Genomic DNA, 20,263 nt, shown 5'->3' on the forward strand with positions numbered 1-20,263 from the left:
TTCCAACTGTAAATCCTAACGACAATATAGTAACATTGCCTAGTTTGAAATTATAAGACATCTCTATCCTCTGCAACCAAACTAGCTTGCTTTTAAAGCAGATAGACTGGTTTCATTGTCTAAACACATGGGTGGCAACAGCTAGGAGGAGCAAGCTCACAAAACAAGATCTCACACAGCAACTATTCAGCTGCTTGTTGTAATGCTAAGAGAAGAAAAGGTTGGGACACATCTGTGTTACAGCAGCCTCAGGCTGTGCCACTTTAACCGGACAGCGTCGGGGTGAAGGTAGCCTATCATGTTTCAGCTAATAGAGAAATGCTTGGCTTTTAAGGCATTAAAATTCAGTTAGCAGGTGAGGGAAATCAATACAAAGGTTAAATTCACAGTGAACACAGAAAAGTACCAATGTGTCAATGGATAAAATTGCTAAAAGTGTGTACTTCTACCGGGAAAAAAAAATAAATAAATAAAAATAAAAAATTACCTGTACAGTTTTCTTAATTCTATGTGAAGGACCTGGGTATTCAGGAGAGTACAGGTCTGTCAGAAAAAGGGAGTTGATCAGTGTCGACTTCCCCAGCCCAGATTCCCCTGAAAGACAAAGACAAAGCCAGAGTGTGTGGGTGGGAGTGAACTCAAGAGATGCCTTTCACACCATCCTCCTTTTCAGACCAGACTGAGGCGGAACATAAAGTAATTTCCAGATGATTATCAACATTACTATTGCAATGTGTTTGTGATTCAAAATGTTTTTCAGCACAGGACTGCCTCCCCCAACACACACGCAAGCACACACATATGCATGCACTCACACACACACACTTTTTATTTTTTAAGAGGCAAGCATTAAGATGAGAGAAAGGAAGAGACAAGCAGGGTGGAAGTTCTGTCCTCCCAAATTCTTTTCCTGTCTGCATTTCAGGAACCTAATCACAGAATCATGGAAAGGGAGGAGAGGGGGAAAAAACAGTTTAACTCTCTATAGTCATGAATTCTCACAGTAACAGTAAAAGTCAGATCAAATATTGGGTATCATATCTCCACCCATATTCATGATGTTGTTGGCTTTATCTTTGACCATATAAATTTGATTTAACACACACGCACAAATAATTTAACTTTAATTTAAAAACTGCTCATGGAGCTTGTCATCAGTGCTATACTATACAGCAAGAAGCACCGACTCAATTAGGAGTTTAAATTAAAGACGCTTGTTCCAAATTTATATTATAAAAAAATAAATAAATAAATAAAAAAATCAATTGAGAAAATAATTTTAATAATCATTTAATCAGTATATAAATCAAAAATACTAAAATACTAAACATCTGCTGGTTCCCTTACCTCGGTTTTACATCATTTTACGTTGCTCGTGCTGGGCTTTTGGACTATTAGTTTTATAAAGCCATCAATTTGAAATTGTTAAGCTGTATTGTGAAAAGCAGAAATGGTCACAAAGTTTAGTCCAATGTTTTTCAAGCCTTTGGAGCCAAAACAACAAAAACTCTTTAAGAACCAGAGCCCTTGCTGTGGTAACCTAAAACCACCAGCAGTGTGTCTGTTTGGGTGAGTGGAGGGCAACAAGGAGTTGCTGAACAAAAACTTCAGTGTGAGAGAAGAGGCAGTCATATGCCGACTTTGCACTGAAGCCAAAAAGAGCTGCTCTTGACCTTTACAAGTGGCTGAAACAAACAAGTTTTGCTGTACAATTATTTCAACTGTCCAAGCAAGAATATTTACCAGGGATGTTCAGAACCAGAATTTTGGAATCAACTCTTTCTCACACTGAAGAAGCAGTGCCAGAGTTCGCTCTGGCTCAGTAGTAGTCAGAAGCAATCAGCATCACAGCTGAGAATTTCCATTGACAATAAATGGAGATGAAGAAACTGTGCATCACATTCATTTTCCACCACCCTTCCTCCTATTTCCATTGCACAAAGGTTTGCAGTAGAGACAAGTCGAACCTTTTACAACTATGTAGCCTGCCATGCTGTTCAGTGTTGTACTGTGTACAATAAAGCAGAAAAGAGTGAGAGATGCTCTGACTTTCATCAAAGATGTATAAAAACAACCAACAATAAAAGTGAAAGTTAGACGATTTAATTTAATATGCTCAATGTATTGTTACTGCCTCACTTGAATATGTAGCACTCAATGTCACCACTCATTTCAATGACATATTTACAGGTAAGTTGGATGAACATCACACCCCAGATTAACAAACTCCTCTCTGTGAGAGTCTCTTTTTAATTGTGTGTTAATCCATGGCTCTGTAATTAGTGGACAACAACTGGTTTTCATTTCAATCCTTTTGATCATTCTGTTTCTGCAACAACTATACTAGCCTTAAAACAAATAAATAATAAAAAATGCAAAGAAACATGACCAGGAGGGGGAAAAGATGAGCCTCTCACATTAGAGTTACAACGTTGGTGATGGAAGGTTTAGTGGCAATTCTAATCCTGGTTGGTCAGATCTGCAGTTATATGTTTAAAACAGAGGAGTTTATCAATCTGTCACATGAGTAAATCATTACATGATACAAGTGAGACTAACTGTGGCAATCTGATCAGATGATAATCACCACCTCTGCTGCTTCTTTGAATCAATCTAACTTTATATTAGTTTCCAGTTCAAAAATAAAGGGAAAGTTAAGGGATAAGACGCATTTGTTAAGCCTTTAAAACTATTGAAAACTCACTTTCATGTTTGTGAAAACTTAATTAAATTATTATTTTTTATTCAGTAAAAACATTCACAAATTTCACTTTCTCCTTCCAGATAATAATAGACCAGGTCTACTTCAAAAACCATATTTACATGTGTAAACTTTGGACTTGAATAACATATAGACTGCAGTAAATTGCAGTAATAGATTCTATTTGTGACCAGATCTTTAATGTGTTCTTTTGTCTGGATGAAGAAATTGCCATTTTTATAAATAAAATAAAGTGTACTACACCCTATTTAAAATTAGGAAATGCTGCTTATGCAAACACACATATACACCATTCCCCATTCATTAAGTGCCAACTCTCAGTAACAATACCCAGCTTGCAGACACTGGCCAAACACAGTAGCAAGCTGTAACTAACGGATAATGTTAGCTTTCTAGCCAATGTAAGACTAATTAGAAAGCTGCCAGTGCCAGAGTGTCAAAAATTATAAAAAGTAAACTAGTTACCAGCCAACAGTGTCAATGTTTGCATGTAAAGGATCAATTCATTTGCATTTCTTGGTTGTCTGGCCAAATTTTTACAGTGAATCTATAAAATCTAACTTTGTTTTTATTCAGGAAGTGCATGGCTCTTCATCAGCCTGTCGTGATTGAGGGTGCATTCAAAGCCCACAACTAAGTGACACTGCTCATGCTTTGCAGCACCAGAAGAGGGTCACTCTCACTGAACTGGCCCACAAAGCTTAGGCTCACGGCTTAGGCGGCCAACACACTTCCTTTAAAGGAAATTTCCAGCAGCTGTGTAAAGCATGGCTGTTTATTCAAAGACACTTCCCACTGTACGCAAGAGTTTGGTGGAGGGGAAGCAGGAAAAGTTTGCTTTTTTAGAGGGAGCCCGTGCAAGCATGGATAAATTATTTGACAGGTATTCAAAGACACTGAGCTAATAATGTACAGGTAAAAGGAAAAGTGGTCTTTTTCTGAATGAAAGTTTTTGTTGGTTCAATATTATCCTTTAAAAGCATTTCTCTCTCCACTGTTCTGTGTTGATGAATAGGACTTTCCTTCAAAAAGGGGCAGGAGACAGTAATCATTTAAGGACAAATATGTCTGTTGGCAAAGCCATCAATTTTCCTCCTGTCTGTCAGATTTCAACTCCTCCTCCTAAAAGCACCTCTTGTTTATGTGAGGGTATTTTTTCCAGAAGTGATAGAGAGATCATTCAACATTCTGTCAACCAGGACAAAACACAGTGAGCAACAGCTGCAGTGGATAACATCAAGGTCAGTCACTGCCAATGAGTAAATCACTGCCAAATATTGACTTTGACCAACAAAAGGCTCTGGCCCACTTTCACTTGTCTACTAATAATACCTATCCCTCTGCTACATCCAAACTAAAGCTGTATTCACAGATATTGGTGGGGCAGGTAAACAGCAGAAATACAGTGTTCCAGTTATCAATTAATACAGCAGGAATGCAGACTTGCATGTATGTGTATGTGACTGGCCAGCACAGCACTCTGCTAGTAGCAAAGCATTGCAAAGAAGTTGAATGAGATCTAACTATTCAAACAATACTGCTTCATTTTGGATGACCACAAGATTTTTTAATTATCAAGTGGTTACAGGTAAAGAGGCAGTCACAGTGGTCATAGTTGTACTCAGTTATAGTTTATCTAACCTATATTTGGCAATACTGTTGGCTTTCTGGCTGCTTTGGGTCAACCTTCCTTTTTTTAATTTCATATGAAGTGGGCCCAGTGTACTTAATCCCCAATCCAGTTATTAATTAATTCATTATTCATTACTTTTTGTGTATCTGGATAGCCACTCGTATAAATAGGCACTATGTAAATAATTCTCTAACAAACTCAATGATGGGTGAGCACTGAATGGCTCCTAGTTCAATGTACTAAGAAAACGGTTTTTAAGTTCAAATACAGTTTTTATATATTAACTCTGTGGAGCAACTTGACCCATAACATACAGTACAGTAAAAAACGAGTACCCCTTAATTCCCTTGTTATTGTCTCCATAACCAATGGTTTCTCCTCACAGTGTGTTTTATATTACTACTGCACATCAATTCCTAAAACATTAGGTATAAATGAACTACAAACTACTATGAACTACGACTATACTTCAGCTATTTCAGAATGAAGTAACTGACTGTTTCAATTACTCTGCTATTCTAATTACATGCTGCACACAAAATTTCCACAGCCTTTTTCCTGAAAGCAAATAGCAGGGGGAAACTCCTGGGTGTGACAACATGAAGACAGCCAGAAGGAAGGAGGGTGCTCTAATTGCCAGGGTGCTGGGTCCTTTAGATCTGGAGCAAGGTAGACATCGAAAGTCATTAGCCAAGAACAAAGGATGTGACATCATGAAGGCATTTCAAGAAATTTCCGGCCAGGTAGCTCTATACAATGCACAGCAGCAAAAGGAAGGTTTCTTTGGGTGTGACTCTCTTCAAATCAGCTGCTCAGGCTTTGACTTTGGCTGCATTAATGTTATGACAGGAAACCTCCTCCCACCACACAATCCAAGAGACAAGTCACACACACAAGCACAAACACACATATGCAGCAGCAGTGGTCTGGCTGTGCTGCTAGATCACAAGTGGTTCTTTTAAATATGGTTTCTCTGAGTCTTATTTTATGTGCAATACATCCGCCTTAACCAAAACCATCTCTAATATGCTTCGGCAGCCAGCTGCTAGCACTTTCAACCATGACACTGCTACAAAACACAATATTGCTCAATACATGAAAATGTAGAGTAGGTGCTACAAGTTCTAACACAGAGATTTATGTATGTAGAAAACAGATGGGAAACAGTAACCTTCTCAGTGTTTGTTATCCTCGGAAGAATGCCTGACTGTGGCATAGAATGACAACAAACAAGGTGCTAAAGAGAACTACTCACCCACAACCATGAGCGTGAACTCGAAACCTCTCTTCACTGATTTTCTGTAAACTTGGTTGGGAAGATTTGCAAAGCCCACATAACCTTCCAGGTTCTTTGGTTGCTGCAGACCAAAAATACAACAGAGAGAGTTGATAGTTTTCTCCAATGGAGGCAAGATCGTGTCAAGCTATACCATTTTGTTAGCTCAGATTTCAAAAAGCACTTTTAAGACCACTAAATATGCCACAAAACACAAAGTAAATACACTAGGCATGTATCAACAACACATATATGACTAAGCATAATCAACAGACGAAGATCTAATTTTGAGTGAATGTGCAGTGCCAAAAGGCTTATTACATAGTATAGATGGAACAAAGTATTACAGCTTGGCATATCAGATTTAAACTTGAAATGCTTGACCCAAAAAAATCTTAATTCAAGCACCACTTACAAGGTTTCTCCAGTGCTATCAATTGCATCTCAGTCAATAAATAAGGCTTTCACTGTTTATGAGCTGCTAAGTGAAAGTTATTGAATCTGCTGAGGAAGAGAGTAAGCAAGTAGACCTTGATTTAAGATGTTTTTGTCAGAGCCGAAAAAAGGGTCACAAAATGAGCAAAGTATCCTCAACTGGCTGTAGGAATGGTGCTGAGGGAGAACAGACTGCTATGGAGTGCTTTTAGCCAGGCTAACGGTGTGGCTCTAGAGACGGACATACATTGGTCCACCCTGAAACATCTTAACATTTGTTGGATTCTGATAAAACCTCATATAAATTTAGTACATGTACATCTACTTTACCCAATAAAAAATGCAAGTTCTTATGTGTATGTTTTAATAATGTTTAGGGCTGTAGTCTCATCTAGATTAAAATTCATTTAAAATTAATTATTATATTGCAAATATTTAACAAAAAAATGGGGGGGCAGTATATTCTGTAACACTCTAACAGGAAAAAAAAAACACTCTAACCAGAGGCCCTGCAGGCTGCTGAGTACTTACAGCTGGGTTGGAGAACAGGCAGGTGGTCAGGATGACAAAAAAGGCAGCAGTCAGTAGGTTCAGCAGGAAGCAGCCACAAAAAACACAGAGAAAAGAAACAGAAAGTAATCAGAAATGGCATTTTAAATGATACAGGAGCTTTTTTTTTTTCTCTGTTCATCTGCTGGCAGATTTGCTACCTCTTGGTAGATTAATAAATAATTTGACTAATATACCTAAAGACAAAACCTTTATCTCTAGCTCTTTAGTTACTGTGACAGTATAGATTTTTATGGGCCTCAGCCTGAGTTAAATGACATGAAACATTCAACAATATAGGACTTTTCGCTAAATATTATTCAAAAGAAGCTCTTCCTTACAATACCGTGTTAAAATCATCCTTTCCTACACCAAGAGTTAATTAGTTGAGGTGTGAGGAGGCAAGCCACGACACCTCATCCACTGAGATCAGGACAGAAGAAAGGAGAAAAAAAAGAAAGAAAATCTCTTTAAACAGCCATATAAAAATTATTTTATTGTACAAAACTCTTTCTGGATTCGCTGTATTCTTGGATTTTCCATTTATTTCCTCGCATCTCATAGAAAGATGAAGAATTCCTCACTGAACAGCTCACAGCTCAAAAACATTTGCAACACTTAACAAGGAATCACTTATAATCACTTATACCAAACTCAGAAAGCATCTTTTGGATGTAGCTTTTAAATAGAACATTTTTGATTTTATAAATTTCATTTAGTAAATAACTGGTGTGTTATTAATTATTAATAATTTTGATTATTTACAATAATTATAGTGTTGATAATTGAAAAGGGTGTCTGTATCAAAACTCAGGTTTTGTATTGGCACTAAAAAATTAAATGACACCCAACCCTATGAAAGCTGAAATGTCCTCAGATTCTTTTATACCGTGTCAAGTAAAAGACAGCAGTCCGTTGCTTAGGTTTGCCTTTGTATGCTGGTGATTTTTTTCTTTTTTTAGAACAGCATTGCACAGTCACAGCTATTATCAGCCAATATCAGCCTAGTAGAGGTATCTGTACCAGCATATATTTCAGGTGATATTAAATAATAAATATGACCTGTCCAGGGTGTACCCCTGTTTCACCCAAAGAGATCCCTGTCACCCTAAATAGGAATAAGCAGATAATGGATGGCTAGATCAAAAAATAAATAAATAAATAGCAGCACTCGAAAATACGTTCATCAAGACATTTTTATCATCAATTATTGGTAAGTAGTAAAAACTTGAAGCTGGTAGTTAAAATGTGTCAGAAATATTTCACCAAACATTCTGGGAGAGTGAAGTATGAAGTAAGCTTTGTACTCATCAGCTGGGAATACAGGCTGCATTTTTCATAAACATATCAACTAGATCACTATGCTTGCCACCTCACTCACCACCAGTTTCTGAGGGAAACCCTGTAATATACCACGTCTAACAAGAGTCTCATTTAAAGAAGGCTCCACGTAGGACTGCTGTTATCACATCACATTAGCAGAATAATGTGTATCAACAAAGGCAGACCACATTGCATACCATGAAAAGCATCAGCAGCAGTTTTGCTACTTTGTGGGTAAGATGGCTATTACTATCTACACAAGAAGTATCACGCACACTGAAATGAGTTTAGCTTCTCAGCCAAACCATGAAACCATGCATCCACAAATTACTTCAAAATATAACTTGCTGAATTTGGGCCAGATGGTGCATCATGGTTTTGTTGCAGGTAGCCAAGTTGTCTGTTCAGCTCAAAATAGTGTAATGAAATCACAGCAGGTGGTGCAGAAAAATGCATGGTGCACTTCGCTGTTCATAAAACTAGCGGAAACAATGTGGTTAGTCTACAGGAAGATGGAGTTACAAGGAGGTCCAATCAGCCTGAAGACAGGGCCTGAATTTAACAGCAGTGAGTTTACCAGTGCTTTCTGACAAACCCCTTCCCACAACCTTAGAGCGTAGACATCTCTGCTCTGCTGATATTAGCTCCCTTCACTCTGCATTTGAAAATGTCCCAAATTAGATTTTTACTCTCGCATGGGAATAGAAAGTTTCGCAAAAATAAAGCTTACAAATTCCTATAAATGCTGTTGCAAGTTTAAGTTATTTTTTTTTTTTTATATTGGACCACTTTTGAATACAAAATGTTAGAGGGGTATTGCAGCAATTTTAAGCATATTTTCTGTTATAAAACCATAGTCTGAGTCAGCCTGAGCAAAGATAAATTTCAATATAGCAGTTTATTCGTAGCTTCATTCAAGAGCACTTTCTTTGACAGCGTAATTTGATGACATGTTCAAATTTTGTAATGCCTTCTCTCAAAACCCTGTCCTGAGCAGAGATCCAAGAACCGAGGTTTTGCAAGCATGCAGCAGCAGCCTGAGTGCAAGGAGTCGAGTTAAGAATGAGCACAGGAAATTTGTCCAAGCAGCTTTATCTGAGAGCAGACTGACAGTTCTTGGGGTGAACAGTGTGTGAGCGGTTCCAATTTTCACAGGCATATAGTATAGGACTGCAACGAATCCTCGAGGAAATCGGGGAATTCAATTACAAAAGATGCTCGATGCAAATTCTTTGCCAAATTCTTTGTTAGTTTGGCTAACTTTTAGAGAGGCAAGAGAGACACATGTAGTGATATAAGCTGCGTCTCATTGCGCAGCCTCCGAAATAGTCATAGTTTTGAATTGCAACAGAATGAGCATCCCTCTGATGATTGTTCTCATATGCGCCAATATGTGCTAGAAATGTTCTACTACATTTGTTTAGTTGATCAAAAGTGTCATACAACGTTGGGAGAAGTATTGGGGGGTTGTTTTTGCAGGGTGGAATATCTAAAGATATGTTTTTCTTTTATTATTTTTTAAACACTTGGTCGTCATAATTTACAATACTGTACTTTTAGAATATTGTAAAAGATGACGGCCAAGTGTTTAAAAAGAAATAAACGGAAAATGTACCTTCTTTATGTCACCTCTGTGAAAGTTAACCAAACTTTGTTCATAGCATCCCTCAGTTCAGGGTCCCCCTACAGGCCTGGCACACTTCTGTTGAAGCATTTCTTTCTTGCATGTGTTTTGGCTCTTGCAGCACGTTTGCCCTTGTCAGCCACCATAGTAATCACTGTCACACAACACATTTCAGTATCAAAAGCTGGCGCAATGGCAGAGAACGAAACTGTCCGTAAAAGGCAGAAAATGTCCAAACATTTCAAACTTAAAGATGACAACACTGTGCAATGCTTGTATTGTAAAGTAGAAGCAGCGAACCACAACAGCACTTCGTCAATGCTTCAACATCTGAACAGAAAGCATCCAGTTATGTCATTTCAAGGTAACCTGTCGTTTCTGTCATGCATTACACAACAGTATTATTGTTTCAAACTGCAAAAGTCTATTTTATCCGATCACATGAGTAATCGCTGAAATATTCGGTAGAATACTTGACTCCAAAAATAATCAATAGCTGCAGCCCTAACAGTACCAGTCAAAAACTTGGAAACGCTCTAATTCAGTGTTTTTGCATTATATAATTTAGACAGTAGGGTACTTGTGCTTACCTAAAATTACAAACTATTGGTTTAAATTTACAGCATTAAAAATATAGGCCTTGCACGAAATAGTGTTGTCACAATACCAAAATTATGACTTAGATGCCATAAACCTGTAAATATTTAACAATACTGAAATTATACTATTAAAAAAAAAAAAAACATAACCATTAGGAAAAGTAAAGGAATTAGCCAATTAATAGTTTTCAGTCACATGGCGCACATAATGCTTGGAGGCTCAGATGGGATTCTGTAGAAACAAAGCCCTGGCTTGTCTCCTTGGTGATTTGTTCACCTGATGGCACAACAGCTGTCTGGCATTTTTGTAAATGCACAATGACTGGCTTCGTAAGCTGGCGGGCATTGGAGTTTTTGCTCTCCAAGGGGGCATTCCCTTTGTTATGTGACATCACGTGAAAACTATGAATAGATGATAAAACTTAAACACAAACCAAGAAAAGATATTTTGAAAATGTCAGTGAATTGAGTTTGTCACATTGGTGAGTTAACAGCTAAAAAGTTAATTTCCTTGTCAAACTGATGGTGAAAAAAGTTTGCTTGCAAGTTGCAACACCAGTTACAACTTCAAACAGTAGCCTACTACTTCAGCATGGCATTTAGGTGATTTTTTTATGTCAGTTGTATCACAATGGCAGGTCAGCGTCAAAACTGCTTATTTGGTAAACTGTTTTTGTATGATCGTAGTTCAGTTTAGTCTTCTGCATTTTGCCTTCCCTTTAACTTGAATTGTTATGTTCACTGCTGTGAGCAAGAGGGAAGTCAGGTACCCAAACTGAGATGATATATATTTCCACATTTTAAAACTGCAATTAAAAATAGAAATATATAACAATAATGTGCTGACAAAATGTATTTTGTAGTCTATTAACATCCTACATTTAGACACACAAATCTGATGATAAATCTTAAGTGGATTTATGTGCATTTTAGTAAGCTGGTAAAATTGACCTTCTTCTATAAGCAGATGTCTTAACAGGAAACCTCATTTCCTTAACCAGGCTAAGGGATTAGTGGGAGACACATTTCTCTGATGTGTATACACGAAAGGTTTCCAATTAGATTTTTCATGGACAGCTCTATATTATATATATCTATTGGCCAGTGGAACCATAGCGATGTACTGTTTTAATGTGCCTGCTACAATGTCAACAGCCAAAGTGGCTATAAGAATTAGCATATGGTGCTATGACAAGGAAGGCACACAGTCAGTATGCAGAAGTGGTATCTGTGGACAATACAAAAAAAAAAAAGAACTACTAGGATTTGTAATATCTAATCATGTTGATTTTAAACATTCCATTTAATACAAGCAACACTACAATCTACATGTTATTGTCACCTTTCAGTCACACACAGATAACACTGACAGATGTTATTCAGCAACTTACATACAGCAAGGCTGCCTGAATTCCATGACCGACTGCCTACAGATGCAGCTTAATTGTATCACTGGGATAAGTGTACTTATGTATCATACACACAATGACCTGCTAGTTCACGTTCAGTTCAGCTTGATTTCTATCATTTTGATTTGCTTGTGATAAGGCAGACCCATCACAGCACAGTTTCCATATTATATTACAGATAACACAACAGGTGTAAATAATCCACAGTCAGAATGACACCCACTGTTTGACTCAAAGTAAATTAGTGTGCCCTGGGTAAGTGGAAGAAAATGGATGGATAGAAGATAACTAAAATCGGGAATGCTAGACCACAAGCATACCGAATGTCCAAAACCTATGTTGCACTATATCTTTGCTACGCTGTATAAGTGTCTTAAATTTGTAAAAAATAGTAACAATTGAATTTAGATCTACAAAGTGATAGCAGACCTACCAGCTTGAAAAGGCCATGTGGTATGTACAAACCTCTTAAGGCAAACAGAGAGAGGAAGACACAATCCCCATTTATGCCCTGGCTTAAACTCTATTATACTAACACCTGAACAAACTGGAGACACACTCAGTCTGTTTAAGCACCACCACCCCCTAACCCACAGTATTTGACTCCCATGCCATCTGACACTGTGGCTGGCTGGATGCCTGACCTGCCCATCTGCGCTATGTCGCTGCCGCTCTGCAAACCGCACAGACAATATGTCACCTGGCTGTGGCAACAAGATACCACCAATGCTCCTCTCATCATAGCCTTGGACATGGACGCTCATTATGTAGACGCAGATGTATCTGTATTGTAGAGGGCAGGACCATTCTAGATAAATTTCAACAGCTGTTTAGTGAGGCTTTGTTACCGACACGTTCCTTCACTTTATTAGTTCAATATTACGAACACCAGAAGACGCACACAGTCTGTCAACCACACACATGGAAGACGGTTTGAACCAACACCCGAAACCTTTAAAATAACTTTATTTGTGGTGGGCTTGACTGCGGCAGCAAAAAGTCGATTCCTTTGCTGTCTTCTACTCAGCAAGCTTAACTACGCTGCTACTCACTCAGAGAAAAACACAGGAAATGTCAGGTTAACGTATGACCCAATTACGACGTTATCGTTAAAATAACTAAACTGAGACTGCACTCTGAAATCTAGTAACACTGACTTTAGCTACTAAAGTGTTTGACGTTAATTTAACTGCTTTTCGTTGCCTTTGTATAGCATAAGTGACTCTAGCGCTAATTAAGGTCGAAAACACCAAGCAACAGCTACAGCTAGGGATCTGTTAATCATGATACAAAGTTAGCTTTTAACTTTGAGCTAACGTCACAGCACAGCGTAGCGACCAACGTCAACTAGGTTACCTTTACTTAAAATATACTCGCTAAAGTAAGCTTATACACCAAAACGACCGGAAGACCTCAGCAGTTTCCGAGGTGAGTAGCTATGCTGGCCGAAAAACACGGCACATGAAGCTCCGAGATTTTAAATAAGTATCAGAGGAACATAATCTGCCCCTACAGGAGAGTGGCCAGGGGCTAGGCTAACGTTCAACAGTGACGTTAGGTCAAAAAACGGACTCCGCGCGCGACCCCACTGTATTTCCCAGCATTTCGTTTCGCCAATATAGAAATATGTTCGATAAACAAAGGCTATCACTATCCCAAAAGTTATAGCAGGGTTGGGCAAACTTTCCAAATTTCCAGGCAATATTTTAAGTTCTGGAGAAACTCACCCATTATCCTGCCGTTCCCGTCTGCTTCACTAATCACTGTTTCTCCGCTTGACATTCCCTCTCACAACCTCAGCACTCAACTCTGTGAAGAAGAAGTAGTAGTAGTAGTAGTAGTAGTAGCAGTAGCAGTAGTAGCAGTAGTAGTAGTAGTAGTGCAGTGCCTAAAGAGATACGCTCATTACTTGACGCAATGGCATGTAACTAATTGACGAACGAACGTCCACCCGAAATACGTACGTTTAACTTAGAGAATACCGGCTGCGACATATCGCGAGATTTCGAATTTTTATAGTTATTTACAGTGCTAACAATACTATTACTAGCATAACACTAACTAAACTCAATGCGACGCAGTGAGTAAAGAAATGCAAAAGGCTATCTACGCTTTGATAATAACTGATAAAGGAATAATAACAGTACATATATAAGTTAAGATAAGATAAGATGAACCTTTATTTATCCCACAGTGAGGAAATTGACACATGCACATCCACAGGCAGGGAGTGAAGCACATTCTGTGGGGGCTGTACATGCTTTCCGTCTCTGGGAAGTGAGATAGTCAACAGTGCCACCAAGGGGGTATTTATATTAAGCACAGTTTAAAAAAAAAAAAAAAAAAAAAATATATATATATATATATATATATATATATATATATATATATATATATATATATATATATATATATATATTTTTTTTTTTTTTTTAATATATATATATATATTGTTCAGGTTTCACAGGATTGAGATTCTACCTTGACTGTACTTATTTATTTATTATCAAATTAGCGGCTTTGACTTTGTATTCCTTTAGTTATATATTTGATTTATAAAACAAAAATGAAGGTTGCTTGTTTTATGTGATTCTAGGAATATCTGACTTATTTTCTTTAAATTTCTATGCTTTCATGCACAGATCTCCCAAGGACAAAATCCTTAATCTCAATAGAACTAATCTTGTTAACATTCATAGTGATTTAGAAGGTTAAAAAAAAAGGCAAACAAATTTTCTTGCATTGAACCTGAGGTTATGGAAATGAAAATCAGAATCAGAATTTTCTTTATTGATCATGTTTGGAATTTGACTGTAGTGCTCTAAGCTGTCTCTATGTACAATAACTAAATTAATGAATTAAACTTTTTAAGAAAGGAAGATAGGAGGTTTAAAATAAAGGAAAAGAAATACAAATAAAATAGAATAAAAATTTACATAAGGCTAGAAAATGAATTATATGCTGGCTTTTCTATGGGTAAAAACAAACGCCTGTGCAGAGCAGTATGTTATAATAGCAGAAGGTGGTACCAATGCTTTGCAGCTATAAATTGATTTTAAATAGCTTTTTTTCAAATTCAAATGATATGTTTAAAATATAAAAGGGGTTTTTAGTGCTACAATGAACCGGTGACTAGGGTCTACCCCTGTCTTTCACCCAAATGTGAGCTGGGATAGGCTCCAGTAGATACCTGTGACTCTAAATAGGAATAAGAGAGTGTAGATAGTGGATGGATGGATGGGTTTGTAGTGACGAAACCCTAGAAAAGCATCAGTGCAGCTTCCAGCAGTAATTTTGGTTTACAGGCATATTTAGATAAGAGACCTGAACTTCCTACCCACTGTAAAATCCTATTAAACAGCAGTACTCAGCCACAAAATCAAAATCAAATAAAAAAAAATCAAAATCTTTGTTTGTCACATACATGGTTGTACCAGTACAACAGTAGTGAAATGCAATTGCAACAACTGTATTTGCAACAACTAAATACAGCACAACATTTTTCAATGAGTGAACAAACAGATACAATTGTGCTATTCTAAAAAAGATGAGGAATTTACAAGTTTAGCCATAAGATGGAGCCAAAGAAAAGGCCATGATACCTAAAGCAACAGGGTTATTTTTAAGGACAGTGTATGCTCAGAACAATCTAGTTCCAATAGAAAGGTAATAAGTGATAAGTTTTGCACAACAATGCTTTATTTATACCTGCTCCAAAAGTCCACACTTGAAGGCAGGACTGTAAGGTTGTTGTTATAAAGTGGGACAAGACACCATTCACATAGGTTTAATAGTGCATTCTTTTGGACAGCCTCTCATCAAAGCCATTCATGGTGTTGTATTCTGTTGTTCACATGAAAAGTGACATCAATAGTTGTGTGACAAATGAAAAAAGAGGGCTTGAAAGAAACCTTCACCATAACCATTACGATCAGTATAATCAATATTATGATATAAGATCAGGTCAAATTTAAACTTAATGCTTAAGCTTTAATAAATCAATTCATGTTAGCATTAAACTCATATTATACCAGAGACTAACTGGAACTCATTCACTTTGTATGGAATTTCATTGTTGACCAGATGAAAAGTCAGGTGTCCTCAAAGCATTATGATTACACTGGGCACCAAGAATGTTTAGTGTCACCCCAAACATAAAAAAAAAACACAAAAAAAGTTTATTTTGATAATATACAATATGGTACTCATAAATACGGTAATCACAAAATCTACAATGTACACATATAGGCAGAAGTCCACATAAGCAGTGATGTTATTTTGATGTAACTCTTTTCTGACCTCCAGTTGCATGCTGTCGTGTTTGAAAAAGAAAAAGAAAGAAAGAAAGACAAATCCTGCACAATGTCACAATAAAATCAAGCCTGAGAATTCTCAATAAGCAGCCTCACTGAGCAGCGTGTACAAAAAATGAAATCAAATGAAATGGAATGTAGCAAAGAGCAAAATGAGTATGCCACATCATGTTATATGAAGCTGGCAGCTGATGTACACATTTACATGGGCCACCTGTGTCTCTGCATTACTCTGTTATTACTATGTAGAATTGATTAACGTGTTGTGTTGCTTGTGCTGTTGAGGATAGCTACTCAGAGATATGAGCAAATGATATCCACCATTGATAACATTATGCTGTAATCTTGGGTTTGATTAATATCTTTCAACATACTGTGGTTTTACATTAATAGTGGAAGGAATGGTTTGCCTAGAACTCCATATTATATAATGATTGTAATATATAACAGGTACTGATTTAGTAGGATGGCCAAACCTTTTCACCCACCATAATTAATTTTTAATGTTCTTCAAAATTCTGTTAATAAAAGTAAAAGTGCATTAAAATGTGTGAGCAACCATCTGCATCATTCCGTCAGATGAGATAAACAACAGGTACTATACTTAACAGAAGCTGAACAGCACTGTATCAGCTCCCTGCAATGATAACATCTACAAGTCATGTTGTTTGTGGTGCTGGTGAATAATATCATGTGTCGGCGTAATATTGCAGATATTCCTGCTGCCCTGGTCAGTCATCTCAGCTCAGCTCAGTCATCAGTACCTCCTCAAACTGTAGAGATTGAATTATTATTCTGCTGCTACACACAATTTTGCTTTTTTTATAATGCATGTAATTTGCTTTCTCAAAAAATAAGGGGATTGGAAGGTTGGAAGGTTATCATATACCCTCTTGGTGTGCTAATATATTGGGAAATGATTCAATGTATGCATATGCTCTATTTATTTTTTCTAGTCTATTATTTAGCATAAAATGTTGAAACCAACAGCAGCTCCCCTCTGTTTTTCATTGAATACTGTTTGTCTCTGTTCAGCAGCAAACAATTGTCCCTGTGCCAATTCAGTGTGGGTTTGCTCAGTGCTCCTTTTCTGCACAGTATCTATTTACTGTCCCTTTTTAGCAGGGTGTTTGGGGAAGCGGGTGCGCATGTGCACTCACACATGAACTACATGTGCATGCTGTGCAGTTGGTGTGTATGAGAGAATAATGATTGGAGCTGCTGGTGTTGCTGTCTGTCATCTCCAGCAGCAACAGCAGCTCATTAGGAGATAGAAGAAAGTGGGACATTCTTTCCACAGCAAGACCAAGGAATGCTGGAGGCCTGAGCCGCCCCATACTTCTGTGACTTTACAAAGCATTTTAATATATGCAAGCTCAAGAGACAGCCAGGAGGACTTCATATTCACTTTATATTCATAAAGTCTTTAGGTTGGTCTTTTTATGATTTATAGGAAAGGTCTATGAATTGACCTGCACCTGTATTGTGGGCCGCTCTAGAAATTAATTAGATTTCTCTGGTTAGTTATTTAAAATCTTTCTGAGTTCCCACCTATATACATCAGTTTTAAATGTGAATAATGTGATGTTCGGACTCCAGGGTGTGTCAACAAAACTGAAAAGGGCAACAAATGCCCCTGTTTTTGTTAGTGAATATAATGACACTACTTCTATAGAGTAACAAGCTGTAGAAATACAAGCGCAATACCCAAATGTTACAAGGAAGGCTATTAAGTGTGAGAATCAGTGTGCCTTTTTTAAACATGTTAGCGTTTTCCAACATATTCAGCAGTATAGAGTGAAGATGTTTTTTGTCTTATATCTCTCAATGAAAAGAAAAACTGTTTCAGAAAGGAATAAAAAAGCTTAATGTCTCTTAAGGTTTTCCTGTCTAAAACACTAGATTTTTTCTAACTGTGGGTATGATTTTTTTTTTGTTTGTTTGTTTTTGATTATCTTTATATAGTGACGTCATTATATTCTATCTAAAAAAACATGGAAAGTGAGGAACAGTGGATTGATTTAGAGTCAGAACATAATATTCATTGCTGGTTTTAGTAGTGAATCTCAAAACACAAAAAATCACCAGCCTTTTCCACTCATCCATTCTCTATACCCCCTTATTCCTAACCAGGGTCACAGGGATCTGCTGGAGCCTATCCCAGCTCTCTCTGGGTGAAAGGCAGGGGTCCACCCTGGACAGGTCCCCAGTCCATCACAGGGCCACATAGAGACAAACAACCTCACACACTCACACTCACTCCTATGGGCAATTTAGAGTCACCAATCAACCTGACATACATGTTTTTGGACTGTGGGAGGAAACCGGAGTACCTGGAGAAAACCCACACAAGCACAGGGAGAACATGAAAACTCCACACAGAAAGGCCCCTGATGGGTTGCGAACCTGGGGCCTTCTTGCTGTGAGGCAACAGTGCTAACCACTAATCCACCGTGCTGCTGTCTGGCCTTTTCCTTTAACTTCTAATATAATGTTATACTCTCACAATCCCAGTTTGTTTCCTGTCTTCTGTCTCTTATTGTGAAGTGTTTCCTGTTCTTGGTTGGTCTCTTAATTTAGTTACTATTAGTTTTATTAATCAGGGTCTGATTGTTTTTAGCTGTGTCTGTTTGTTGTACTATATTTTGTATTTACGCCTCAGTTTCCCGTTTGTTTTGCTACTGTCTTCTAGTTCTAGTTGCCTTGCCTGAGCTTCTTGTCTTGAACTCTAGTTACCTTGTCTGCCTGTGAGAGAGTTGCCTTGTCATCTTGTTCCTGATTGTGCTCTGTGATTTGTGGACAATCCCTGTGTGATATGTATTTTTGCATGGGTTTATCAGGCACTGTGTTTTTCCTAACGTGTTTCTGTGCCTTGTTTCTTCTTTATTAAATCACTTCTAGCTTTGTGTCATGTGTGTGTTGTAGGCATTTGGGTCCTTGTCCGTGTTGAAACCATGACACTACAAGGCAGCCAGAAATGAATGAAAGAGACTATTTATCCATGTTTACAGTTACTGCCACCTATCTGACTGAGTGTGACTGGGTTTACGAGTGTGCTTGTGTCTTGTTTGAGAGTTACAGTTCCTATTTTAAGTACCCAGAGTTTTCCCAACTCAAGAGAAACACTCTAACCTATTGTAACCACTGTAAGAAGGAGCTGAGAGCAAACAGGCAAGGTTTTGCCAGGCCCTGCCATCCAGCCACAGCTAGACCCAGAGATTCAGTTCACATCAAAACTTCTAAAGAAATGCCTCACAAATATCCTTGCATAACTACTGGTCCAGACTCCTGCTGAAAATAATTGAACACATCCATTCTTTAGGGAGTCTACAGTATGTTGTCTTTTCTTTCTCATCACTTTTATCTTCAGGCTACTTTAGTGTAGGAAGTCAAATTACAGAAAAGTGAAAATTTCCAGCCCTGAAGTTTGAGTTTGCTTTCTTTCTCTAGCAGCCTCTCTATTTATCAGTCTCCACAAAGAGCTACATGCAAACAGAGAGGAGAGCAGACGGGAGCCCTGCATGCGGTGTGTGAGTGCAGTCTTTTATTTTCTTTGTTCATATATGATAAACAGAGTTACCCCAGCTGATGCCACTTTGTATCAGTCCCTACAGCAATGTGAGACAGCATTCAGGCTGTGAGGATTATTTAATAAAAAGTCACAAAGTTATCACTGTGTTAGAAAGTACTGTACTGTACTTCATTTAACAGTTCAAAGCTTTTTTGTTTGTTTTGGTTTTCAACCTAATGGATTAGAAATGGAGTGGTGATTCTGGTGCTGGGTGAAAGACCAGTAATATTCAGGCAGGCAGCAGGGTACACGAGCACTACATAGGACAGAATAGCTATTGATTCAAGATTAACTAATACAAAAAAGAGAATGTGCTGATTGGGCGATGAAGTAGATAATAGAGAATGGAAGGAAGGAAGAAAAATGAGAGGGAAACAGGCGGCGAAGCTCCTGTTTTATCATTAAGGCCAATTTAATATATTGACATTTGAGTAAATATACAGTATAGGCTACAAATGTACCAGTGCTTATAGGGCTATACAACACTTTAACCAATGACAGGTGACTAACATAAACTGGACTGTTAGTGGTTATTTATTTCCTATGTTTTTATAATTTTCTACTGCTTGTTGTACAGGGCTTAATAAAGTTTATCCTATATTATCATTTTACATATTGACATAGGATTCTATATTTTGACATAACAGTATGTCTGTAAAATACTGATGAGTATCTATATTTGTATAAGTGTTTAGTGCATTCAGAAAGTATTCAGACCCCCTTCACTTTTTTTCAATGTTATGTTGCAATCTGATACTACAATTGCTTAAATTATTTTTTTCTTATTAACCTACACTCAGTGCTACATA

The 20,263-nt window shown here is 37.5% G+C and overlaps 1 protein-coding gene across 4 annotated transcripts in view; it reads right to left on the reverse strand.

Annotated features, from left to right (window-relative positions):
- The window catches only part of septin7a (septin 7a), a 35,138-nt gene extending 21,617 nt beyond the window's left edge, over positions 1-13,521 (reverse strand). The window contains exons 1-5 of one of the 4 annotated variants that reach the window (XM_026299761.1): positions 13,457-13,475; positions 13,298-13,415; positions 12,835-12,836; positions 5,611-5,713; positions 488-594 (exon numbers count right to left, since the gene is read on the reverse strand). In XM_026299761.1, the coding sequence (XP_026155546.1) occupies positions 488-594; positions 5,611-5,713; positions 12,835-12,836; positions 13,298-13,352 (267 nt within the window). In that variant the 5' untranslated portion in view covers positions 13,353-13,415; positions 13,457-13,475. Of the gene's footprint in view, positions 1-487; positions 595-5,610; positions 5,714-12,834; positions 12,837-13,297 lie in introns of all 4 variants that reach the window. The other 3 variants (XM_026299760.2, XM_026299762.2, XM_026299763.2) reach the window with 3 other exon arrangements.
- Between the last annotated feature and the right edge of the window lie 6,742 nt (positions 13,522-20,263).

The sequence above is a fragment of the Mastacembelus armatus genome, chromosome 11 (genome assembly GCF_900324485.2).
Source record: "Mastacembelus armatus chromosome 11, fMasArm1.2, whole genome shotgun sequence".
Taxonomy (NCBI): Eukaryota; Metazoa; Chordata; class Actinopteri; order Synbranchiformes; family Mastacembelidae; genus Mastacembelus; species Mastacembelus armatus.